Here is a 24,144-nt window from a genome sequence, read left to right as displayed (position 1 = left end):
ACGAGTATGCAATCTTTTGGTATGACTAGAGCATCATATTAAGGCTTTTTAGGAGCCAGATCCCCAAATGCAGGTATGCTAGCTTATGATGAAGTACTCGGGCACGTATCAAGATTCTATTATGCCTGTATACTGGCAAAGAAGGGATCATGCATCCATTTTCAACAAAACTCTGCTGTCCCCGGATATAGTTTAACTCAGTTACTTCTAGGAAAAAGAGTTGAGCTGCAGGCAGCATAGCTCAGGAACACTGAGCACCAACCACACCACTCTATTTCCGAGTTGTGCTATCTGCAGCTTATACACTAACTCAGAGCTGCTGAGTTAGCGCATATGTTGTAGGCCGCGTGGTTTGTTTAACAACTGGCACATGGCTCCATTCTGCACCTGTGTGCAAGTGCAAAATAGATTCATGATAAGGCCCATGGACACAGGTCCCATTGTTGGAAGGACTGAATGTGTTGTCTCATCAACAGCTTGATAAAAACAGAACTGTGAGGCGCATCCTGAGGCCATCAATCATTTTGCAAGATTTTCTCTTCTTCATGTCAAAGAGTTGCTTTGGATAAGGCAGTTGCTGGAAAGGTGTGTGCAAAGAGAGGAACTCCTGGCAAACTATCATCGTGGTTTTGGTCTTTGCGCAAATACATCCAAAAGGGCATTGTCCCACATCAAGACGACAGCTTCTAGCCGACAGCCTTCTAACCCACTTTCATGGCAATGTTCTCCTCTTCTGCTGTTACGAGAGTCTGGTGTAAGGTCACTGACCTAGCACAGTAGATTTTGAATACTAAGGCATCCTTTGTGATCAAGAGCAGAACATTACAGTATCCGAGCCCCTGCAGAAGACAGCAAAGATTTGTGACACCCTATTTCACAGCATAATAGAGTGAGGTTATGTTAACATTTCTATATTGATAGTGAAACCTTAAATTTGTGATATGCAAGCTTGAAGAGACAGGCATAGCATGTTGACACGTACCATGAGTGGTTGTGCCCTTGAATCAATATTTCCTCGAGGTCTGCAGTCCTGCCTTCCACATAAATATCTGTTGTCGGGGTAAAGCGTGGAAAGAAGACTTCATAATGTCTGTGTCCATCCACCACATCATCATCACTAACATCCACAATGATGTGACGTGCATTCAGTCATTTCAGCATCCCTGTTTGTGATGATTGTCGAGGTGGTCTTGAATAGTTTCATAGGTAGGGGCCAGTATGTTACCAGCAGGATGCAGGTAGACATCATTACTGGTAGCACATTGTACTGACCAGGCAAATCTGCAGTTGCTTAATATATCTGATCATATTAGTCTCACATGGATTGAATTCTAGCTCTCGGCTAAGGCTCCAGCAATATGGGTCTTTCCTCAGACAGAAACCCAGCTGAGCCTTTTATACGGACCTTTCCTTTGAGCAACCAGCTGCCCAAGAATAAGAAAATGTGGTTATTAAACATCTGAGATCTGCAACTGGTAATGCTTCTGTTTACAAGAAGCATAGAAAAACATATCCTGGAAATTGACATGGCAATTATCCAGTTGCAGGAATAATATTTTGTGTCACAATCCTGAATGACTGCTTCTTAATATTTGATGAACTGGCCTAGATCTAAAATAGGTCTAAAACATCCTGATTTCGTTTAGATCAGGTATTAAAATACTTGAAAAAGAAACTCATGCGGTTTTGAGCACCTATCACTCCTTTTCACGAGCATGAGAAGAACACTTCCTCAAACACAGTCAAATGCTTGTAGGTAATTTATTCATGGTCGTTGGGTTTTTGGGGTTTCTGTAACAAGTCCATTGTGTAGCCTAATTAAATAATCTCCTAAACTCATATGTTCGACATTAGAGACTTGCATCCTTGCAGATGCTAGAAAATCCTGTCTAACACTGGACTGTTAAATCTGGGGTTGACAAAGTATATCATGCTGATGATGAACTAAGTCCAGGATTGCAAAAACCCTTTTACTCTCTCAGCCAGTTAGGTGTTCTGCAACTACTGCTGGCAGTACTCTTGGCTACACCTTTACTAATAAAGAAGCTGACAGGTACGTTTATAGCACTGGACTAAGTACCCTTTCACCATACAACGACAGCAAACAGTCTGGTGACCTAAAAAGAACATCCACTTCTAGTCTGAATGGTAATAAAGGACAGGGCTCTCTTGTATTTGCCTTGTAAATGTGGACTTCACCCACAAAATTCCCAAAAGTCATTTGGCAATGCATAGGCACATCAGTGATTTTTTTACGGCATCTGGAGCAGGAAATAGATCCTCTGCACACATCCCCGACTTCAGACAACCACTACATTAATCAGCTATTTAAAACTAGATGTTGTGATGTTTTTTTATTTTACAGAGTTTTATATGGCGTGAACTTGACTCAAATCGGGTATTGGAGCGCTTTACATAGCACCAGTTGCGTTACATGAGGACACATTCATTCATTTTTTTTGTTTTGTTTTTTGTTAGGCACGGGGAGATTATGTGATTTGCCCAGACTCACAGGATGTTCAGAGTCATTGCTGAGACTCGAACCCGGTTCCCGAGATTCGAGGTCGACCGCCCTAGCTGTTAGGCCAACTCCTCTTCCCGCACTGCTTTGACTGTACTCGCCTTGCTGTAAGCTTGCCTAATTTTCCTTTTATTTCCCCGCTGTACCGCTCCAATTGTACTGGTGCTTTTTCTTTTCATTCTGCTGCATTGCTTTGACTGTACTTGCCTGTTGTAGCTTGCCTAAAATCCTTTTTTTCTCCCCTCCTGCTAATTCTGTGCCCTGCTTGCCTTCTGTTCCCCCCCGCCGTCCCTCACCCGTTTCCTCCCGCTCTTCCCGCCGCTGCGTCCCTGCGTCCCCGCCCCCCTGCTCACCCATTTGCCACCCCGCTCCCGCCTCCCAGCTGCTCCTCCCTCCCAACTCCCCATATATGGAGGCCGCGCAGTGGTGAAAGGAGCGACCCTTGACCCTGCTCGCAGGCAGGTCGCTCGCCACGCCGCTGTACTGCCTCGTTTGTACAGGTGTTTTTTTTATCATTCTGACGCACTGCTTTGACTGTACTCGCCTTGCTGTAAGCTTGCCTAATTTTCCTTTTTTCCCCGCTGTACCGCTTAGATTGTACTGGTGCTATTTCTTTTCATTCTGCTGCACTTGCTTTGACTATACTTGCCTGTTGTAGCTTGCCTAAATTCCTTTTTTTCACCCCTCCTGCTAATTCTGTGCCCTGCTTGCCTTCTGTCCCCCCCCGCCGTCCCTCACCCGTGTCTTCCCCGCTCTTTCCGCCGCTGCGTCCCCGCCCCCCTGCTCACCCATTCGCCACCCCACTCCCTCCTCACAGCTGCTCCTCCCGACTCCCCATATATGGAGGTCACCCAGCAGGTGCGCCTAAGGCAAGCCCGCCTGCGCCCGTCCGCTTAGGACTGTTCCCAGCGCCAGAACCCCTGGCCCCCGCAACCGCCACGACGCCCAACACCGCTACGATGCCAGCACCCTCCGTACACTCAACACCGGATGATCACACACCTGGTTCCTGGACGCCCCGAAGCACACCCACGGACCATTCACCTGCCGGAACTGCAGCCTCACCAGCATCCGCCCCGCCAAGCCGCCAACCAGGAAAGAACCCAACTACCTCAGATGCATCCTCCTCAACACCCGCTCCGCCCGCGGACACGTCGTTGAACTCTGGGACCTACTCGATTCTACCTCCCCAGACGTCGCCTTCCTGACGTAGACCTGGCTGAACCCCACCTCGGCACATAACATCGCCGTCCCGGAAGGCTACAAAATCACCTGCAGGGACCGCACCAACAGAGTAGGTGGAGGAATCGCCATCATCCACAGGAACACTCTCAGAGTCTCGACCAACACCGACGACACCCTCCGCACCGCCGAACACCTGCACTTCCAGATCCGCACCAACCCCAACACCACCCTCAGAGGAACCCTCGTCTACAGACCCCCCCCCGGATACCGACCATAGTTCAGCGACTCCATCGCCGACTTAGTCAGCACGCATGCACTTGCCTCGACAGACTACATCCTTCTCGGGGATCTGAACTTCCACCTCGAGAACAACAAAACCGCAACTCCACCACCCTGATCAACAACCTCGGACTCAGTCAACTTGTCACAACACCAACCCACTCCACCGGCCACACGCTTGACCCCATCTTCTCCGCAAGCCCCCACGTCTCCTTCAACCACACCACCGAACTCCACTGGACCGATCATCGCTGCATCCACTTCACCTTCAAGAAGTCCACCACGCACCACCGCACCCAACAGATGCCTTGCCGCTGCTGGAGCAAAGTCACCGAAGACCAGCTATCCACCACCCTCACGCAGAGCCCACCCGCCGACCCAGACACTGCCGCCCGCAACCTCACAGTGGATCGACGACTGCGCCAACACCCTCGCCCCGCTCAAGAAACCCTCCAACAATCACTCCAGCAAGAAAGCCAGCTGGTTCACTGAAGACCTCCAAGCAAACCTGCCGAAAACTAGAGAAGAACTGGCTCCGTGAACGAACACCGGACAGCTACGCAGCCCACAAGAATGCCACCCGCAGACACCATCACCTCATCAGATCCGCCAAAAGGGCCTCCTTCAAGGACCGCCTAGACAACAACACACACAACAACAAAGAGCTTTTCAACATCGTGAAGGAACTCTCCAACCCCAGCTCCAACACCAACGACATCCCACCTTTGCAAGACCTGTGCAACTCGCTGGCCACCTTCTTCCACCACAAAATTGCAGACATCCACAACAGCTTCAACGCCACGACCGCCCTGACAACCACCGAGAGCTCCGCCCCCACGACCACCATCCCCACCAACAGCCTGCTCTCCTGGACCAACATCACCAACGACGACATCATCAAGATCATGAACTCCATCCACTCCGGATCCCCGTCCGATCCATGCGCACAACACATCTTCAACAAAGCCAGCACAGCCATCGCACCCCATCTCCGGAAAGTCATCAACATCTCCTTCGAGACAGCAACCTTCCCAGAGAGCTGGAAGCACGCCGAGATCAACGCCCTACTTAAGAAACCCAAGGCGGACCCAAAGGACCTCAAGAACTTCCGGCCCATCTCCCTGCTCCCGTTCCCGACGAAGGTCATCGAGAAGACCGTCAACAAACAACTGACCCGCTACCTCAAAGAGAACAGCATCTTGGACCCTTCCCAGTCTGGGTTCCGCAGCAACCACAGCACCAAGACTGCCCTCATATCCGCCACCGATGACATCAGGACCCTGCTAGACAATGGAGAAACAGCGGCCCTTATCCTTCTGGACCTGTCAGCCGCCTTCGACACGGTCTGCCACCGCACACTACGAACATGCCTCCACAACGCCGGGATCCAAGAGAAGGCCCTGGACTGGACCACCTCCTTCCTCTCTGGCATAACACAGAGCATCCGCCTTCCCCCCCTTCCGCTCCAAAGCCACCGAGATAATCTGCGGCGTACCCCAGGGCTCGTCCCTCAGCCCAACGTTGTTCAACATCTACATGGCACCTCTCGCCAACGTCGCCCGACTGAACAACCTCAAAATCATCTTTTATGCCAATGACACCCAGTTGATCCTCTCCCTCACCAAGGACCCCCACACCACCTAAACCAACCTCCACGAAGGAATGAAGGCTGTCACCGAATGGATGAGGAACAGCCGGCTGAAGCTGAACTCGGACAAGATGGAGGTCCTCATATTCGGATCCACCCCCTCTGCCTGGGACGACTCCTGGTGGCCGACCGCACTGGGAACAGCTCCCACACCCACCGACCACACACGCAACCTTGGGGTCATCCTCGACACCACCATCTCCGTGACTAAGCAGGTCAACGCCGTCTCTTGCTCCTGCTTCAACACCCTCCGCATGCTCCGCAGGATCTACAAGTGGATCCCCACCGAAACGAGAAGAACGGTCACCCAGGCCCTCGTCAGCAGCAGATTGGACTACAGAAACGTCCTCTACGCAGGAGCCAAGGCCAAACTCCTGAGATGGCTGCCACGCATCCAGAATGCCTCTGCACGCCTGATCCTCGATATCCCTCGCCGCAACCACATTACTCCCCACCTGAGAGACCTGCACTGGCTCCCAGTCAACAAGAGGATAACCTTCAAGCTCCTCACCCACGCACACAAGGCACTCCACAACACCGGACCAACATACCTAAACATACGACTCAGCTTCTACACTCCCACCCGCCAGCTCCGCTTCGCCGACCTCGCCACAGTCCCCCGCATCCGAAGAGCAACCTCTGGTGGCAGATCGTTCTCTCACATCGCCGCCAAGACCTGCAACACCCTCCCCAGCCACCTATGACAGACCCAAGACCTATTGCCCTTCAGAGGACTCCTCAAGACCAGGCGGCTTTTCGAGCAGTAGCAGCATTCCCCACCCCCTAGCGCCTTGAGACCCTCATGGGTAAGTAGCGCGCTTTACAAATGATATGATTGTGTCAGAGCCCCCCCCCCAAGTCTTACCTTCCGCTTGAGGGGTGATCCTGCAGAGGCGACAGGAACCACCACCCCCGTTTCCCACCTCACCCTAGCAGGGGGTGAGTACTGACTAGGACAAGGGGGTACCAGGGGTAGAAGTCAGATAGGAGCGAGTCAGAAGGCACCTTTGACACCGAGCTTGTGCGATGTCGCGGGGCAGCCTCCACGGAAAGTCTTCAGTCCCAGAACGGCTAGTGGGTCCTCGGACTGATGAACGTGAAGCACTGCAGTCAATGTGAACCAAAATCAAAGAAGACAAAACCAGCGCTCCTGCGCAAATAATAAATAGGCCCCCCTATGCAGGCACCCACACACTACTGTGTGTTGTTGCTAGGAGAGGAAAGGGAACTCCCCCCAAAGACCCACAAGCTTCCTAACGCCTGCACGGGTTCAAATCCGGCCAGTTAGGGATGCACATCTAAATCATCAAACCAGCGCTCCTGCGCAAATAATAAAAAAGATAAACTGTGAAGTACTCAACCCACCGCCACACGCCGGTGTGCGGTGGCTGGAGACATGTACAAGGAGTTGCGAGCGCACCACTGGTGTGAAGCGGCAGAGACAGTCGTCCCAATGGCCTCTGTGCGCTTCTACGGGAAACAGTACCTGTGCGGGCAGGAGTTCGAGGCAGCGTCTCCTCGTCCGCGGCTTGTCGGAGTGGTCTGGAGCAGCGTCTCTCCTTCTGCGGCGTTGGCAAGAATCCAAAGCGCTGGTCAGCCGGAGTTCCCGGCTGTTAAGCGCGTCCGCCCGGAAGTGAGTCTTTCCGCCTTCTGCTTCAGTCTCTGATGAGCTAGACTGCTAACCCGTTTCTCCTCGGGTAGCGGTACGGCTCGCGGAATCATGACAGATTGATTGTGCATTAGTATATACATTTAGCAGCTCCAGAAGCCAGCTCTCCTTCTCAAAGAACATTCTTTGCTTGTGTAGCTATAGGCTGCTACTATAACAACCAAGCCAGCGTTGTTTTCAGCTAATCAGGCAGCATGGAGCAGAGTCTCAAAGTTTCTGCCTCTATTTTTATCCCTGAAGACAATACAGGGATCTCTTTCTGATCCACAGTACTCATTCTGCCCAAAGCATCAGGATACCTTTGACCGATTGAAATGTTGTGTCTCTATTGTTGTCATTGGGCAGGAAGGAATATGCTGCTTACCAGTATGCATCTGTTCTTGGCATGTAGAGCTGCAGAGCCACACACTAAGGATAAGATCGCCATCTGGTGTTGGGCTCGGATGATTGCAGGTTGTTGTCTTCGGAAGAAGTCTTTGGTCACGAGATAGGTGACTCCTCCTCTGGACAACAGTGCGCATGGGCATCCACTCCATCCTCAGATTGTTTTTCGCCATGATGGGAAATGATTGAGTGTATAAGAAGTAGAAAGAAAGGATGTCCATGTGTAGTGTCCAATTAAGACAATGCTGGAACAGATACAGGTCCCGGGGAGGCGGGTGGGCGTGTGTGGCTCTGCAGCTCTACATGCCAAGAACAGATGCATACTGGTAAGTAGCATATTCCGTTCGAGGCATATGAGCTGCAGATCACACACTAAGGATAGACTATATAGCAGTGTCTCCCCTAGCGGTGGTCACCTGTATCAGTTGCAGCAGTTTGGAATAGAGTTTTTAGGACAGCTTGGCCTACTGAAGCTTGTTGTTTGGATTGCACATCGACACAGTAGTGCTTAGTGAAGGTGTGTGTAGTAGACCATGTGGCTGCTTTGCAAATATCTTCTAAGGGAATGTTCCCTAAGAATGCCATAGAAGCCCCTATTTTACGCGTGGAGTGCGCCCTAGGGGGAACTGTAAGAGTACGTTTAGCTTTTTGGTAACATATTTGGATACATTTAACTATCCACCTGGCTATACCCGATTTGGAGATGGGGTTGCCCTTATGTGGTGGTGCGAAAGCAACAAACAGCTGCTTGGTTTTTCAAAAAGGTTTGGTTCTGTCGATGTAATAAAGCAAGGCTCTTTTAACATCTAAGGTATGAAGTGCCCTTTCAGCTACTGAGTCTGGATTAGGGAAGAAGACTGGCAGTTCGACTGACTGGTTTAGATGGAAAGGGGAGATGACTTTAGGGAGGAATTTTGGGTTTGTCCTAAGAACCACTTTGTTACGATGTAGTTGTAGGAAGGGTTCTTCAAGAGTTAAGGCTTGTATTTCACTTACTCTTCGCAGGGATGTGATTGCGACAAGGAAAGCCACTTTCCATGTTAGGAACTGCAGTTCGCATTTGTGCATTGGTTCAAATGGGGGACCCATGAGTCTTGTTAGAACAATATTAAGGTTCCACACTGGTGAAGGTGGTAATCTTGGAGGAATAATTCTTTTAAGACCTTCCATAAATGCTTTAATGGCTGGTACCTTAAAGAGGGACAGGTGTTGCCTATTTTGCAAGTATGCTGCTAATGCCGCTAGATGTAGACGTATAGAGGAATAAGCTAAATTGCATCTTTGCAAGTGTAGCAAGTAGCAAATGATGTTTTGGATGGACGCATCCAGTGGACGTATGTCATTGTTAGCGCAATAAATGGCAAATCTTTTCCATTTTGCTGCATAACACGCCCTAGTAGTAGGTCTTCTGGCTTCTTTTATGATATTCATACAGTCTGGGGGGAGGTTGAGGTATCCGAAGTCTAAGACTTCAGGAGCCAGATTGCCAAGGTCAGAGTTTGAGGATCTGGGTGTCTGATTTCTCCATGGTTCTGGGTTAATAGAGCCGGGGTGAGACGCAGTTTTTGATGTGGAACTAGAGATAGTTCCAGAAGTGTGGTGAACCAGGGTTGGCGTGCCCAAGTGGGCTCTACTAGGATGAGCGTTAGCGACTGTTGTTTCAGTTTGCGTACTACAAATGCAATGAGTGGGAGAGGCGGAAAAGCGTACGCAAATCTGCCTGACCAGTTCATCCATATCGCATTGCCCTTTGACTGCGGGTGTGGAAACCTGGCGGCGAAGGTTGGGCATTTGGCGTTTTCTTGTGTGGCGAACAGGTCTATGTCTGGTTGTCCCCACTTTTGGAAGAATGGGAGTAGGACTTTGGGGTGTAATTCCCATTCGTGTATTTGCTGTGTGTGTCGACTTAGGAGGTCGGCCACCTGGTTCTGAACCCCTGGGAGGTGTTCTGCTAGCAGGTAGATGTTTTGGGGAATTGCCCATCTCCAGATTTGTTGTGCAAGTTGTGACAGTTGTAGAGAATGTGTCCCCCCCTGCTTCTGTATGTAATACATTGTGGTCATGTTGTCTGTGCGGATGAGGACAGTTTTGTTTTTTAGGTGCACTTGGAAGGATTTCAGTGCTAGGAACACCGCTAGAAGTTCTAGGTGATTGATGTGGAGCTGTTTCTGTTGAGTAGTCCACCTGCCCTGAGTGGTGTGTTGAAGGAGGTGGGCTCCCCATCCTGTAAGAGATGCGTCGGTGGTCAGCACAATTTGTGGAAGAGGCTCTAAGAACGGCTGCCCTTTGGACAGGTTGATGGTGTTCCACCACTTCAGTGAACGAAGTGAGCGGCTGTCCACCAACACCAGATCGGTAAGTTGTCCATGGGCCTGGTTCCACTGTTGTGCTAGACATTCCTGTAGGGGACGCATTTGAAGGTGTGCATGGGGTACTATGGAGATGCACGACGCCATCATGCCTAAGAGTTGCATAAACACTCTTGCTGGAAGAGAGTGTTGTGTTTGAAATTTTTTGATGAGATTTTGTATGTTGGCTATCCTGGCTGTGCTGGGATAAGCTATGGCCTTGGATGTATCTATGGTGGCTCCCAGGTATTGGTGTACGTGGGAGGGTTGTAGTTGAGATTTGGAATAGTTGATTGTAAATCCCAGGTCGTGTAGGGTTTGTATACTGTGGTGAGTGTGGAGAACGCATGTGTTGAGAGTATTGGCTTTTATGAGCCAATCGTCCAGATAGGGGAAGACATGGATTTGTTGTCTCCTGAGATGCGCTGCCATTACTGCTAAGCATTTGGTGAATACCCTGGGTGCGGTTGTTACTCCGAATGGGAGAACTGTAAACTGATAGTGCTGACCGTCTACCACGAATCGTAGATACTTCCTGTGCGCAGGATGCATAGGGATGTGAAAATATGCGTCCTTGAGGTCCAATGTGGCAAGGAAGTCGCCTTGTTGAAGTAATGGAAGGACCTGCTGGAGAGTGATCATGTGGAAGTGGTCTGCTTGTATATACTGGTTTAGTAGTCTGAGGTCTAACATGGGTCTAAAGGTCTTGTCCTTTTTGGGAATGAGGAAGTATAGAGAATATACTCCTGTGCCCTGATGTTGGAGTGGAACTGGTTCTATTGCGTGTTTTTGAAGCAAAGACTGAATTTCCTGTTTGAGGAGCGTGAGGTGGTGAGACGACATGGGACGGTGTTTGGGTGGTATGTTTGGGGGGGTGTTTATGAGTTCGAGGCAGTAGCCAGACTGGATAATTTGTCTTACCCACCTGTCTGTTGTGATGGAATTCCAGACAGGTAGGAACTGTTGAAGTCTTCCCCCGACCGGAGTGGAATGGTCTGGGGGGAGTGGTGGTAAGTCACTGTTTAGTGGCTGTAGAGGTGCGGGTGTTGTTGTTGCCCCGCCCTCTGCCTTTGGTATTATTTCCCCTGTAACCTCCTCTAAAGTATCCTCTGTTAGGGGATGTTTGACCTGATGTTTTGAAGGTGGAAGAGGTGTCTGTTCCCACATTTTTGGAGGCCCCTCTATAAAAGGAGCGACGAAAGGAGCCTCTGGCTTGAGGAGACTGTAATGCTCCCATTGATTTGGCAGTCTCATTATCTTTCTTCATTTTTTCTAATGCAGTGTCTACTGCGGGTCCGAATAGTTGCTCCTGATTAAAGGGTTGAGCAAGAATGGTGGTTTGTACTTCCGGCTTAAAGCCGGAAATGCGGAGCCATGCGTGTCGTCTAAGTAGCACGCTTGTGTTGACTGTCCTAGAGGCGGTGTCCGCTGCGTCTAATGCGCATTTGATGGAGGCATTTGATATTAGTTTGCCCTCTTGGATAATGTCATTGGCCTATGATTTGTATTGATCAGGCAGGTGTTGCAAGAGGTCCTCCAGTTGATCGTAATGAGCCCTATCATAGCGAGCCAATAGGGTTTGTGTATTGGCAATATGCCAGTGGTTAGCAGCTTGTGCGGCAACTCTTTTGCCGGAAGCTTCTAAGAGTTTAGACTCTTTGTCTGGGGGCGGTGTGTCTCCGGTTGTTTGGGAGTTTGCCCGCTTTCTGGCATTTGACACGACTAAAGAGTCTAAGGGGAGTTGCGCTTTGATGTATGCAGGATCCTGTGGTGCCGGTCTGTATTTTTTTTCTATCCGGGGGTTAAGAACCCTGGCCCTAACAGGGTCTTTAAAAACCTCATTGGCCTGCTTTTTCACTCCCTTAATCATGGGTAAAATGTGAACGCTTTTTTGCGACTGCTCAAAGGTGTCGAGGAGAAAATCTTCCTTAGGTGTGTCTGTGTGCATGGTGACGCCATGGAACAGTGCCGCCCTGTTTATGAGCTGACCAACCCCCAAATGATCATCAGGCGGGCAGGATTTTGAGGGGTATGGTGTGGGATCAGGCATGTCAGGCATAGGGTAAGACCAGTCATCTATGGGTGCCGTGTCCGGGAGTGTAAAGTGATCATTAGGATCAGTGGGATCATTAAGGAAATTCGGGTCTCCCCCTCCCCCTAAATCATCATCATCATCCTGTGGAGATGGTGCGTGAGAAGGAGATGGTAAAGGAGAAGGCGTGGGGGTGGGGGGGATGGGATAGGAGGTAAGATAGGAGAGGAAGGACGTATGGGTGAAGTGGCACAGTCTTTCTTCTTTGGAGGAGCTGGAGGAGGTGGTGTGTCCAGCTTCCTTTTCTTGTATGGCACTGCTGTGACAGGTCCGGTTTTAGGATTGATGTAAATCCGTTTTTGCATTGGATCTGGCCGAAAATTTCCTCAGTGTCCGAAGGTGGCTTTGGCGCCGACGTTTTGGGTTCCGATCTGGATTTTGTGAGATCGGCAGGTTCTTTGTGGACTTTACTTGGCACCGAGGATGTTTTCGGTGCCGAAGGACCTTTCGGTGCCGACGAACCTTTGGTTCCGGTGGGGACCTCGGTGCCGAAGAACGTTTCGGTGCCGGTGGAGACGTCTGTGCCGAGTGACGTTTCGGTGCCGATGGAGATTTCGGCCTCGGAGCCTGCTTCGGTGCCGAAGGTATTGTAGGCACAATAATATGAGGTTTGCTCGAGCCCGAGCCACCTGCAGGCTTAGATTTCTTCGGAGCCGGGCCCGGGGGCGGGGCTTCTGAAGAGGATATTGGATCGCGACTGGGCCAAGCTGGCAGAGTCTTGACCAATGTCTTTTTTGGTGGGGTTGGGGTAGGCGAGCTGGTACTCGCGGGCTGCCCCAGATCAGAATCGTCGGCCTCGGACACGATCTGGAGGTCTTCGGAATCGTCGTCAGGGACATCCTGTGCAAAGATGTCTTCTGGTTCCGGTACCGGTTTGGCTATGATATGGCGTCGAGCTCTTCGGTCCCGGATCGTTTTCTTCTAACGGAATGCGGCGCAGGCTGGACAGCTGGATTCGTTGTGGTCTGGTGAGAGGCACAAATTACAGACCTCGTGGTGGAACTTTGCTCCGTATTGGGGGCATTTTTTTAAGGGTGTCCTTTCCATCAGCCGCGTCCGGAGCCGGTCCGATGGGATTTCGACGTAGAGTTATACATTTTGAGAGTTGTTGTGATTGCTATGAAGTTTTCTGCTGGAGCGGAAAAAAGGTCATCCGAACCCAATGGAGGAAAAAAACAATCTGAGGATGGAGTGGATGCCCATGCGCACTGTTGTCCAGAGGAGGAGTCACCTATCTCGTGACCAAAGACTTCTTCCGAAGACAACAACAACTTGCAATCATCCGAGCCCAACACCAGATGGCGATCTTATCCTTAGTGTGTGATCTGCAGCTCATATGCCTCGAACAGTAACGTTTTCTTTTGTCTTCTGGGGCCAAGCTCTCTCTTAGTGGAACAGCTGGGGAGCACTCCTCAGGCGTGACATGATCCTTCCATTGGTCTTCATGTCCCAGAAATGGTGCTTGCTGGTGATGGGACCCTCCATCTCTGATGGCTTAGCCATCATTCCAGTCATTGTTGTTATAATGCTTAATTGCACTATTAAAAAGTTCACCCTTTGACACTCCCATCACACCGAGGGTAGAGGACTAGAGTGGGAAGGGCTGATGGTGATGTTGCCTCTGGCGTGGCTTACACATGGATGTTCCTGGGAATCTCTTGGGCACATCATCCATCATAGTTTGAAGTGAGTGTAAACTGCACACCGGGACTTGCATTAATTATACAGAAGGTGGACTCCGAATTCTAATGGTACGATGTGGGTAATCCTCTCCTTGGTAAAGATGATGAAAGAAAACGCCCTCTTTCTGTCTGTCCTCTGGGCAGACACTTTCTTCACCATCATTGTGTATGTAATGGAAATCAAGCTGAGCGGGATCCAAGATATTAATATGATCTCCTCCACTCACTTGCCCTCTAAGATCTCTACCAACAGCTTGTATCAAAGACGTAATAAATTCATAAGCCAGAGAGCATATGCACATGGTCATCAATGACAAGATCTTTCATGATGTGTGGTTTGAACTTAGGAATTCAGCAGTATTTACAGATCATTTCAGAAATTCAAGTTCTAGATGTTTGATAAACAAGATGGACTTTTCAACAATCCGGAGGAATATGGTCTGTTTGAACAGCGTAGAAACATTCAATATGAGGGTGAGTGGCAAAATGGCAGATTTAGACGTTAAGATGCCCCACTAGGTCTGGAATCCCAGCCAGAAACAGGTTGGGCCACAGAGCTGCAACCAGATATGAAAAAAATCTCCACAAAGGAAAATATGTAATTCTTCTCAAGGCTGATGTTACAGCGAGAAACAGTCCAAGATCTTTCTACAGTTTGTAGATTTTTCCTAAAATGTTCTCAATTGGATAGGCCTCATCTGGGATTCATTTACACATGATGGGTGGTAATTAACAACTGTCTGGCATTTGAAGGGAGAAAGATGAAGAATACACATACCTCCAACTCCACTGATTGAAATTAAGACCAAAACAATGACGAACATGGGGGTATAACGCTACTAACACTGCTGTATTAAAGGCTTGAATACTAATGCTGTGTTTTTTTTGTATGTGCTTCGTATTCCCTGCCTGTCAATGGGAAATTATTCAAGAAGGCTAACCTATAAAAAATGTAAGGATGGAGAATTTTACGTGGCTCAAAAAGGAACCCATTGATTGCGAGTACGCATTTTCTTTTTGTGAAATTGTTAATTGCCTTTATTTACTACAGAGGTCAATAGTTATACTTTTCCAATTGAATGATACCCTTTGGCCTACCACATTGGGTCTGTGCTAAATCTACGAGACACCAGGCTTGTCCCACTGTGTTTAAAACAAGTATGCCCATAACTATTATGGCGAGACAGCATGAACTATAATAGAATAGTAACACTATGACCTTTACTGTACAGAGCTTTAAAAAGCATTACAACATGCACAATATAAAATATGACAGAATACTAAAACCAATATAATAACCAGTAAATACAATACAATAATACATAGCTGTGGGGCAGTTAATCTCCAGGCTCCCCAAATATATGGGACAACGGCTTGATAAATTATTTGAAGGACGGACCTATAGTGCAAAGCAAGGGCCAGATAATACTGGGCCTCTTGCGTACGGATAGAGATTTACGATAAAATATCATGATGTGAAGTATGATGGCTCTGCTGCCTGTGCCAGAGTCACAAATGCAAGATCTTAGTAACGGATGATAGAGCCAAACAATAAATGATACTATGTAGATACTTACAAAAGTAATCCATCTGCTGGACCTTCAGGTAGCACGTCTGAGATGACTATCGACGTTTCACCATTTTCAAAATGGGGATTGTCTTTTCCACCAGAAACTGCGATCCCAAATCCCTTTTTGGAATCCTTAAAATATAAAAATCAGTACAATTTAAGCCCAATCTTTGCAATAAAGAACACAGAAAACACGGTTAGCAGTGGCATAGCACACGCCTGTAGAGTGCAGCGGGGCCAAACCATCTCAGGGGTACATTACAGGCCATGCCCACCTAAGCGCTGGCATTAGGCCAAAGGACTAACGCCATTAAAACAGTAGATGTTTCTTGGGACGGGTTAAGGGAAACAGGATTATAGTTGTAAAGTTGTGAGGAGGCGGTGAGAATCTCAGTGGTCCGTCACCAAAATTTTCAGGGACAGGAATATCATTCTGTGCAATGCCACAGATCATTTCATGTTCACAACGGCAAAAGATGGAAATTAATACAGTAAGTTGCATTTGTTTGATAATTTCGGGGCATCTTTTTGAATACTGAGATGCTGCCTCAAGCAAGCAATGCTCATTAGCACAACGTTCCTCACGCCTTCCTATGTTTTGCTAAATAAATCAGAACAGCTGATAACAATCCTACGAAAGTTCCTAAAACAGAACTGATTGGACTACATAGAAGCACCTGTTCTTTATATGTAGCCCCAGGGCTTTGAGTGGGCCGGGTCTCACCGGGTCCGAGCACGGGCAGTTTTTTAAAGGGTGCCTCAAAACCGGTCTCTATCGGGCTCTGTTTTGTGCCCTGGCACAGGCGGTCCGTTTTTTCCCCGGACTGCAGTGACAGCAGGCACATCGATGTGCACATGCTCACATTGCTCACTTCTCACTAGTGGAGAAGTTACGACATGACGTCCTGCCAGGTGAGCCTTGTATTGGATGGGAAAACCTTAAAAGAGTCGTTTACTCCATGGATTTCCCTTCTCTTTTTGAAACTCAGGAGCTGGAACATTGTCATATGTCACCAGGGATTTAAGTGGAAGCTTTTTCAATATTATATACTAGCCAAAGTTGCTGCTTATTTATCTTATGCAACTAATAACCATTAACAAAGCCAATAGTCCTGACTTTTTGTAGGTATGATGTAACTTGTTAAATCATATATAGGGATGCATTGACAAACAGCAAAATACAAGTCGGGACGGCACACTATGCTATGCACAGATTTTTAGCTTATGTGTTTTTAAGCCACTCCCTTAATTACATTGACCACGCCCCTTTGAAAGACCCCCCCCCCCCAGTGTTTTCATTCCACTTAAAGCCCTGTGTAGCACAATAGCTCTGTTATGCAGGTGTGTTTATGTTTCACGGATTCCTTACTCTGCACTTACTGCATCCACTGTTAAAACATTGCATTATTTACAAGACGACCAACCAAACCACAGTTCAACCACAATTTAATGTCTTTGACAATTAAATGAATGAGTCAGAACCGTGTACTCAAAATGAAACAATTACTCTGTATTTCAGCACTGAAGGCAGCGATTCTCACCTTGTGCAAGGTCACAGTGAACTGTTCCCATATCAGTTCTTCCATTACTGGGGCCTGTTATAGAAAAAAAATGTTTAATTAGTAAAGACAACACTGCCGTGCAAACAACTCTCAGGCTGTACTTCTTTACTGGGTCTCAAGATACGTTGGAAGGAAACCTGCAATCTAAAGTAGTTCACCTTTATTTGGGGGGTGTCCGAAAATTCAACCACAGACGGGGATGGGTGGAAATGTTTCTCCTTTTTTACCACATTGCTGATTTGAATTTCATACAGTTACGGTACGTAGCATTAAAATCACGTGAAAGCAACAACAACAAAAAACACACGTATCTTTTTGCTTTGCCATCCACTAGTCCCTTTGTTTTAAAACGTAACGGCAGTTAAGCTTCGAGAAATCTGCTTTTGAGCTGACACATTTAATGACAAACTGTTGCGCACGGTTAGCTCACTTGAAGGATTATACACAGTTTAGAGGGAGCAGGGTTAATCTGGCCTCGGCTTCTCTGACAGGGGGATCATCTCTTGAGGGAGAGAGACAGTCACGAGAAGTAATTGCTCACACCCGACAGCGCCAGCAAACTGAAGCACAACAAACGTTTAACGAAAGACAAGAAAGCCATTTTCCAACAGGCAATAAGGGACTTAACAATCAGGGCATATCACGACATACAATTCCGCTTGTGCCAGTGAACGAAGGCAGCTTATGTCAAATGCCGTGTTGCATCAACGCAATTACTGTATGGCCATGCTTGTCATTTTACAAGTACGAATATCTAGATGTAGCTCTCTAGCAGCTGTAGCGAGTCACTTACCTCACTAGAATCTAAGTAGAGGGCCATACATGACAACTACCCATTGGCCAGAGGAGAAGAAACAAGCTTGCAGTTTGAGTCCATACCTCGAGGACAAGGCATTTTAAACAACCACTATAGCCAGCGGGCCATAATGCTATAAAAATGCCTTATCGGCCTCAAATTCCTCCCTATGTCTTTAGTGACTGACTCCTTACAAATCAATCAATCAGTGTTTGTTAAGCCCAACTACTCACCCGTGAGTGTCTCAAGGCGCGGGGGTCGGGGGCTGCAGATCCTCATGGGGGATTTATAATCAACGCATGTTAAATGACACTCAATAATTTTTTCCCCCAATAGAAGCATGCTCTCGATTGTTCTACTCTCCCAAATCTCTTGGACAGATCAACTACACATCGCCTTGGATATGTCCCCTCATGTTCATGGAGATCTTTATCACCCAAACCCCACTTTAATGCATAGGCCATGATGCTGGAAAAGTATTTCTGTGGACTGCTATCCAATTTACCTTCTACATTCATTGGGGGGGGGGGTGTCATTGTTCTGGCGCTTTCTCTGGCTGTGACCCTCTCACTTCTAGTACCAGGCCGAATCTAATTAAAAAAAATAAAGAAACCGTTATCCTCTCCTGGGGCCAAAAGGCAATGCTGGCATAGCATGAGATAGTCTGAAGGAAAAAGTATAACCCACATGCCAAATTAAAGTGGCAAAGCAAGCTTAGAGACTATAAAACACGTGTAATAAAAGTGAAACTAGCATTTTACACACACATGATAATCAGTTGTCTAATAATGACAAAGAAGGTGTTTAAGAATCTTGTTTGAATTTCAATCCCAGATAGTTCTAAAATCTAATCCTGGGCTTAACCACTAAACGGAGTTGAGAGAATATTTGCCATCATATATTCTCGATACGATCAACCTATTTAGATATTCCACAAGAACATCCGGAATCATTTACATTCTGTCCCGAAATTGTGCTACCCTTTCTTGTTAAACCTCTTTCTACGCTTCGCCTGCACAGCCCTTGCGCTGTGCTGGTCAAATCTCATGTATATAATGTATCTTAAAAGGGGGCCCTCATTGATTTCCATCTCAGAATTACTGTTTATTTGCTTTAGTGTGGAACTTTTTTGTTTTTTACTTCACCTGGCTGTAAGCATTTAAGATGCTTTTACTAAAGTGTTCACACTATTTAAGCCCCATTCACTATCAAGATAAGATCTCTTCCTAAGGAAAAGGCAGACGGCTTCTAACAGTATGCTGTAATGCTTTCTTTTTCAGTGGCAGTTGCTCCCAAATAGCATCAGTGGGGCGGGGGGAGGGGAAAAAAAAAAAAAAGAAAAACTTAGCTGCCACCTCTCCTCGATCCTCCTACATCCTCTGTGTCCTCTTCCTTCGTTCTGCTTAACAGGAAGCACCCACCAAGGCTCCCCTGACCAATTACAACGCTGCAATGCAGCGTTGTGATTGGCCGGAGCACCGTGGTTCGGCGCACAGCTAGGAAATGAGAGCCTGGGGCATGTTCTCCACCCAGGCTGTAATGCAGCCTGGATGGAGAACATGCCAAGTGCGCATGAGTGATTGGCTGGCTTAAGAGGGCCGGCCAACCATTCATGCTCACTTGGAGTGGGCAAACCACACCTTCCCTGCCCTGCTCTGTGCGCAGAGCAACCCCGCCCGCAAAGCTGCCGCAGCACTGAAAAATAAAATAATAACCACCTCATGTTATTATCATTTTATTTTTCCTTTTTTTGCAGTGCTGAAGGCAGTGGGGCAACGCTCCTCCGCCTTAGCAGAGGAGCCCCACCCCCCCCATCTTCTTTTTATTACTTAGTTGTGTATAGCAGATGCTTTAGCCGTAGAACATTTGTGGCATTTCCTATTCATGCCTCTGTACCTTTCTTTGCACTTTGTAGCATTATTGAACTGATTTTTTCAACTTAACCTATTTGGTCATTATGATCAAATTTTAAATGTTGTAATAAACCCTGTGCATTAGAAATAAAGTTGATATACTAGAGCAATACTATATTTTACTACAGCCACAAGTGCAGTGTCATGATTTGAATGGTGCAGCGGCACTGGGCCCAAAAGTTGTCAGAACGCCTCTAAACACCCAGTATTGCTATATTTTACTACTATACAGGCAGTCACAATTGCAGTTACCTTGCAGTTAAAAGGGACTTGATTTGAATGGTGCAGCAGGTGCAGAGGCACCAGGACCAACAGCTCTAGGGACCCCACTAAACACAGGATATTGCTAAATTGTACTACTTAACTGGCAGTCACAAGTGCAGGTATCAAATAGGCACTAGAGCCATGATTTCAATGGTGCTGCAGGTGCAGGGACACCAGGGCCCAAAGCTTTAGGAACCCCTATAAATTCCAAATATTGCAATATTTTACGACTATACAGGCAGTCACAAGTGCAGTTACCTTACAGGCAATAGGGTCATGATTTGAATGGTGCAGCCTTTTTGTACATAAACAAGTCGTAACACTTAAACAGACTTTCTGTAACATATTGTACAGCTACTCAACAAGCTTAGCTACAAATTACAACAAAAAATAGCTGATTATAAATCACATAAGTGAAAATTAATGCATTTACCAATACTTGTTTTTCTATTTTTGTTTTAGAGCTGCACTGCTCTGTATGGACCGGTCCACTGCATTCAACACTATAGATAATTCAGACCCTTTTACCAACTTCATGTGTGCTTCTCTGTTGACCCACTCTATAAAGTCGTCTGGTCATTCAACACTATAACAGAGTCGGCCCCTTTTACCAGACTTCATATGTGGTTCTCTGTTGGCCCACTCTAGTAAGTCGTTTGGTTTCCTGTGTTGATAAATGCATATAACATTTTTCACAAGTGGCAGCCATCTAGTGGAAACCACTAACAAATGTAAACGGAGGAACGACAGCAAGTCTGACATTTAACTTCCCTTCACTGAGCTCCTCCTTTCGCTAAGTAGTTTTGGCCCAAAAATGATGAACAAAGCAGATTACAATCTCGGGTGCAATACTGAAAAAATGTATTGAAATCCTTTTTGCTCTGAAGTTGTCCCGTCTCTAAGAAGTATGAAAATTGATGTCCCCCATCTAGACACAAAGAAAAACTATGTAGGGGCACAATGTGGGCATATCTATTGAGATCTCAGTCAAGGAGGAGACAAGTCACTGCTCACAAGGCTGGTGTTGAATGAAAACTACCTATCGGATTTTGAAGTTAGAAGCAATGAAACATCTTGTATATTAATAGGTTCCTTGATAAGAGGAGTGTTTTGCAATCGGACCAGAATATAAATATGTGATTATACAAGAGTGTCAAATAATAGACAAATGAAAGTAACCTTAAAAGCAGATATATTTACACTTGTATAAAAGGACATTCAATAAGATGATCTAACTAATAAATTGTCTCAGACTGATCCGTCCATAAGCAGGCCAAAAAAATGTATCCCTAGACTTGAAAAGTGGCACATGCATAGAATAACCCATTAATATTAGTACTACGCAGGAACAGAAGTCGCTGGGGTTAAACCTAGCAAAAAGTTGAATCGCTTAAGAGCGGGCCAAAATGTCCAATCCCCCAAATAACACGTACAAAAGAATGCTTTACAGATGTGAAACTTGTATTAAATGCAGTTCGTTCAGTATGCCTTTGATCTAGTAAAAACATCAAGGTAGGTGCTCCATGTGGTGGTGTAGTGTAGGTGACCAGTGAAAGAAGATGTGAATGTGCACAGCAGACCAATAAAGACAAAGACAATATTGGCTGAATACAACACATTTTATGAAGCACAGACTACAGGCTCAGTTCTGGCAACAAACTGTATCGATTTATTTCAGATTGTGTTTAAAATCATTTAGTCTCATGAAGCTCATGCAGCTACTCAATACTTGGAAACCTTGTATCAGATCACTGGCGGAGCAGGTAGTGAATTTATAAAAATGGAATGTGTAAACAGAGAGAAAAAGATAAATATTCTCAATGGTAAGATGCTGGCTGACATGAAAATTCCAGTGCCACCTTGTATATTATCCATTTAAAGAGAGGGTAGGGATTAAAGTAAAAAGAGGAATATTGGATGTCCCAGAATTATAATCCCCCTGCCTTGAATCCCTTGTTGCAGCTCAATCATTTCAAAATGAGCAACTGATCCAGTTAACTGAGCAACAGCATGCACAATGTCAGATTCACCTGTCACCTCTGCTTCTTAAATAAATCTGGAAAGCAAATCAAGTTCACACAGTGTTTGAGTTACTTCTATCTTTGGATGAGAGAGAGCTTCCTGTGAACCAGGCACACAAAAATGGCAATAAGAGCCAAAGGAATCCACCTTTTGGTCTCCAGCCTCCTGAGCAGCCCCAATGCACTATGTAAAATACCTGGGAAGGCTTGGTGGTAGTAATTACGTTGATCCCCACAGATTTCAGAACTTTCCCTGCACATACACGTGAGGAAACTATGATTTTGGCCAAAATTTGAAGTTTACAGGTCATTCTGCACAAGAAAACGTTGTGGGATCCAACAAAGTCACAACACCTTGGACAACACAGATTTTTAGTTTTAAGAAATGTTTGGGTTTAGTAGATTTCCCTGGGTGGCAGCTGAGCCCAGGTCCAAATACACGCAGCTAACCACACTTGTCTGATAAAAATGCCAACACTCCTTACTAAGAGACTAGGAATCATGAATAGATATGAGGATATGAAATCTGCTAGTCCTTAAGGAATCCGAAGAAATCCTACTCATTCCTTTCCAGAACACTACAGTAGCAAACACTTCCAATTAATGAATTTGCTATATTAAATTTCAATATGACTGCCATGAGAGTACTGCAGCAGAATATCTCAATAGTAGTGCTTCACAAAGGCACAATTCTAAAGCTTTAATGTATTTATTTTATTTGTAAACCGAAGCATGCAGTGATTGTTTATGAGATGGAACACACCACAATTTAGATAACACTGGTGAATGAGGATATTGGAAATATTATTTACTATATTGATGTAGATTGATGCAGGACTGGTAAAAACAATTAAGCTACTCAAATCACCATGTTGTGTGCATGTTTCATAGAATGTATTTACTGATAAAATAATGTGCTTCTTAACCTCATCACTGTCAGATTAGTTGTAAATCTCTATGGGAATATACTTTTTCACTTTCAGATGGTTTCAACATGTTCATCATCTTGTTTTGGTTATATAAGAGCTATGTATTGACCCAAGATCTCTATGGATCTGGATACTATAAAAGTGGGTTTAAACACATTTTTACTTTGTGGCAAAGATATTCAATATGGTGGTGTTTTTTCCAGTCTAAGAAATTCCAAAACGCAAATCAAGGGTGCTTTGTCCTAAGTCTTCAGAGGTGACCATGGTTTTTAGGTCTCGCGCCTAGCGTCGCACTGCCCAGCGAGAATCCTTTTGTCCGGGGTTCAGAAATGGACCCTGGAATCGCACACGCTTGTGCGTGTGTTTTTTGTTTTGTCTTCTATTACTGGGCTTTTAGTGGCTGTATTTTTTAGACAGAGCACGCAATAGGCCAAAGGCGGGCGCATCGCTCCGCCCACGGCCTATTGGTGTCTGTTACGCGCACTAACGCATATGGCTGTCTGTGGCGCACGCGCGCACCATTGGCGGCTGTCTCTGCTTCCAAAAGCGATTGCTTTCGGTTTCGCGATCGCTTTACTTGTGGCTTTTCTTTCAGTTTTGCGATCACTTTACTTGTGGCTTTGCGGCTGCAATACAGTTTGTTGCTTAATTGGGAGGAATGCGTGGCTAATCTTTACGCGGTTACAAGGTAAAATAAATGAAGGCGTTTACAAGGCAAAGTAATTTAAAATGCGCTGCAAATATTTACTTTGTTGCAAGGTAAAATAGCGGTTACAAGGCAAAGTAAATGAAAATGCGCTGCAAATATTTACGCGGTTACAAGGTAAAGAATGCATGCCTAATAATTGCACTATACTTCTCTTTTTCTAATGTCGTGTCAGGCTTACTGAAATAATTGACTGCATCTGCTTAGCTACAAAACAAGGACTTGTTGGGGCTAAGTCATACTTTCTGACCGGACTAAAAACGTGTGATTTTGGATAGAGCTCTTTCTCTTTCCATTACCCAATTCCCTTAAGTTGTCTGTGTGGTTGTGTGCGGTTATGTGCTTGTGTGTGTGTCAGCTTGTGTGTGTGCTTGTGTGTGTGTGTGTGTGCTTGTGTGTGTGTGTGTGTCAGCTTGTGTGTGTGTGTGTCAGCTTGTGTGTGCGCGTGTGTGCGTGCGTGTGCGCGTGTGTGCGTGCGTGTGCGCGTGTGTGCGTGCGTGCGTGCGCGCGTGCGCGCGCGCGTGCGCTTGCGTGTGCGCGTGCGTGCTTGTGCGCGTGTGTGCTTGTGCGCTTGT

The 24,144-nt window shown here is 46.6% G+C and overlaps 1 protein-coding gene across 4 annotated transcripts in view; it reads right to left on the bottom strand.

The window, feature by feature from the left end:
* The window catches only part of TJP2 (tight junction protein 2), a 533,564-nt gene that overhangs the window by 231,497 nt on the left and 277,923 nt on the right, over window positions 1-24,144 (bottom strand). For 3 of the 4 annotated variants that reach the window (XM_085632998.1, XM_085632996.1, XM_085632997.1), the window contains 2 exons: window positions 16,920-16,973; window positions 15,386-15,510 (listed from right to left, as the gene is read on the bottom strand). In XM_085632998.1, coding sequence (XP_085489124.1) covers window positions 15,386-15,510; window positions 16,920-16,964 — 170 coding nt within the window. In that variant the 5' untranslated portion in view covers window positions 16,965-16,973. Of the gene's footprint in view, window positions 1-15,385; window positions 15,511-16,919; window positions 16,974-18,241; window positions 18,327-24,144 lie in introns of all 4 variants that reach the window. The other variant, XM_085632999.1, reaches the window with a different exon arrangement.

This window comes from Triturus cristatus, chromosome 2_1 (genome assembly GCF_964204655.1).
Source record: "Triturus cristatus chromosome 2_1, aTriCri1.1, whole genome shotgun sequence".
Classification (NCBI taxonomy): Eukaryota; Metazoa; Chordata; class Amphibia; order Caudata; family Salamandridae; genus Triturus; species Triturus cristatus.
Note: the sequence above shows the minus strand (reverse complement) of the source record. Positions and strands in the feature narration are given on the sequence as shown.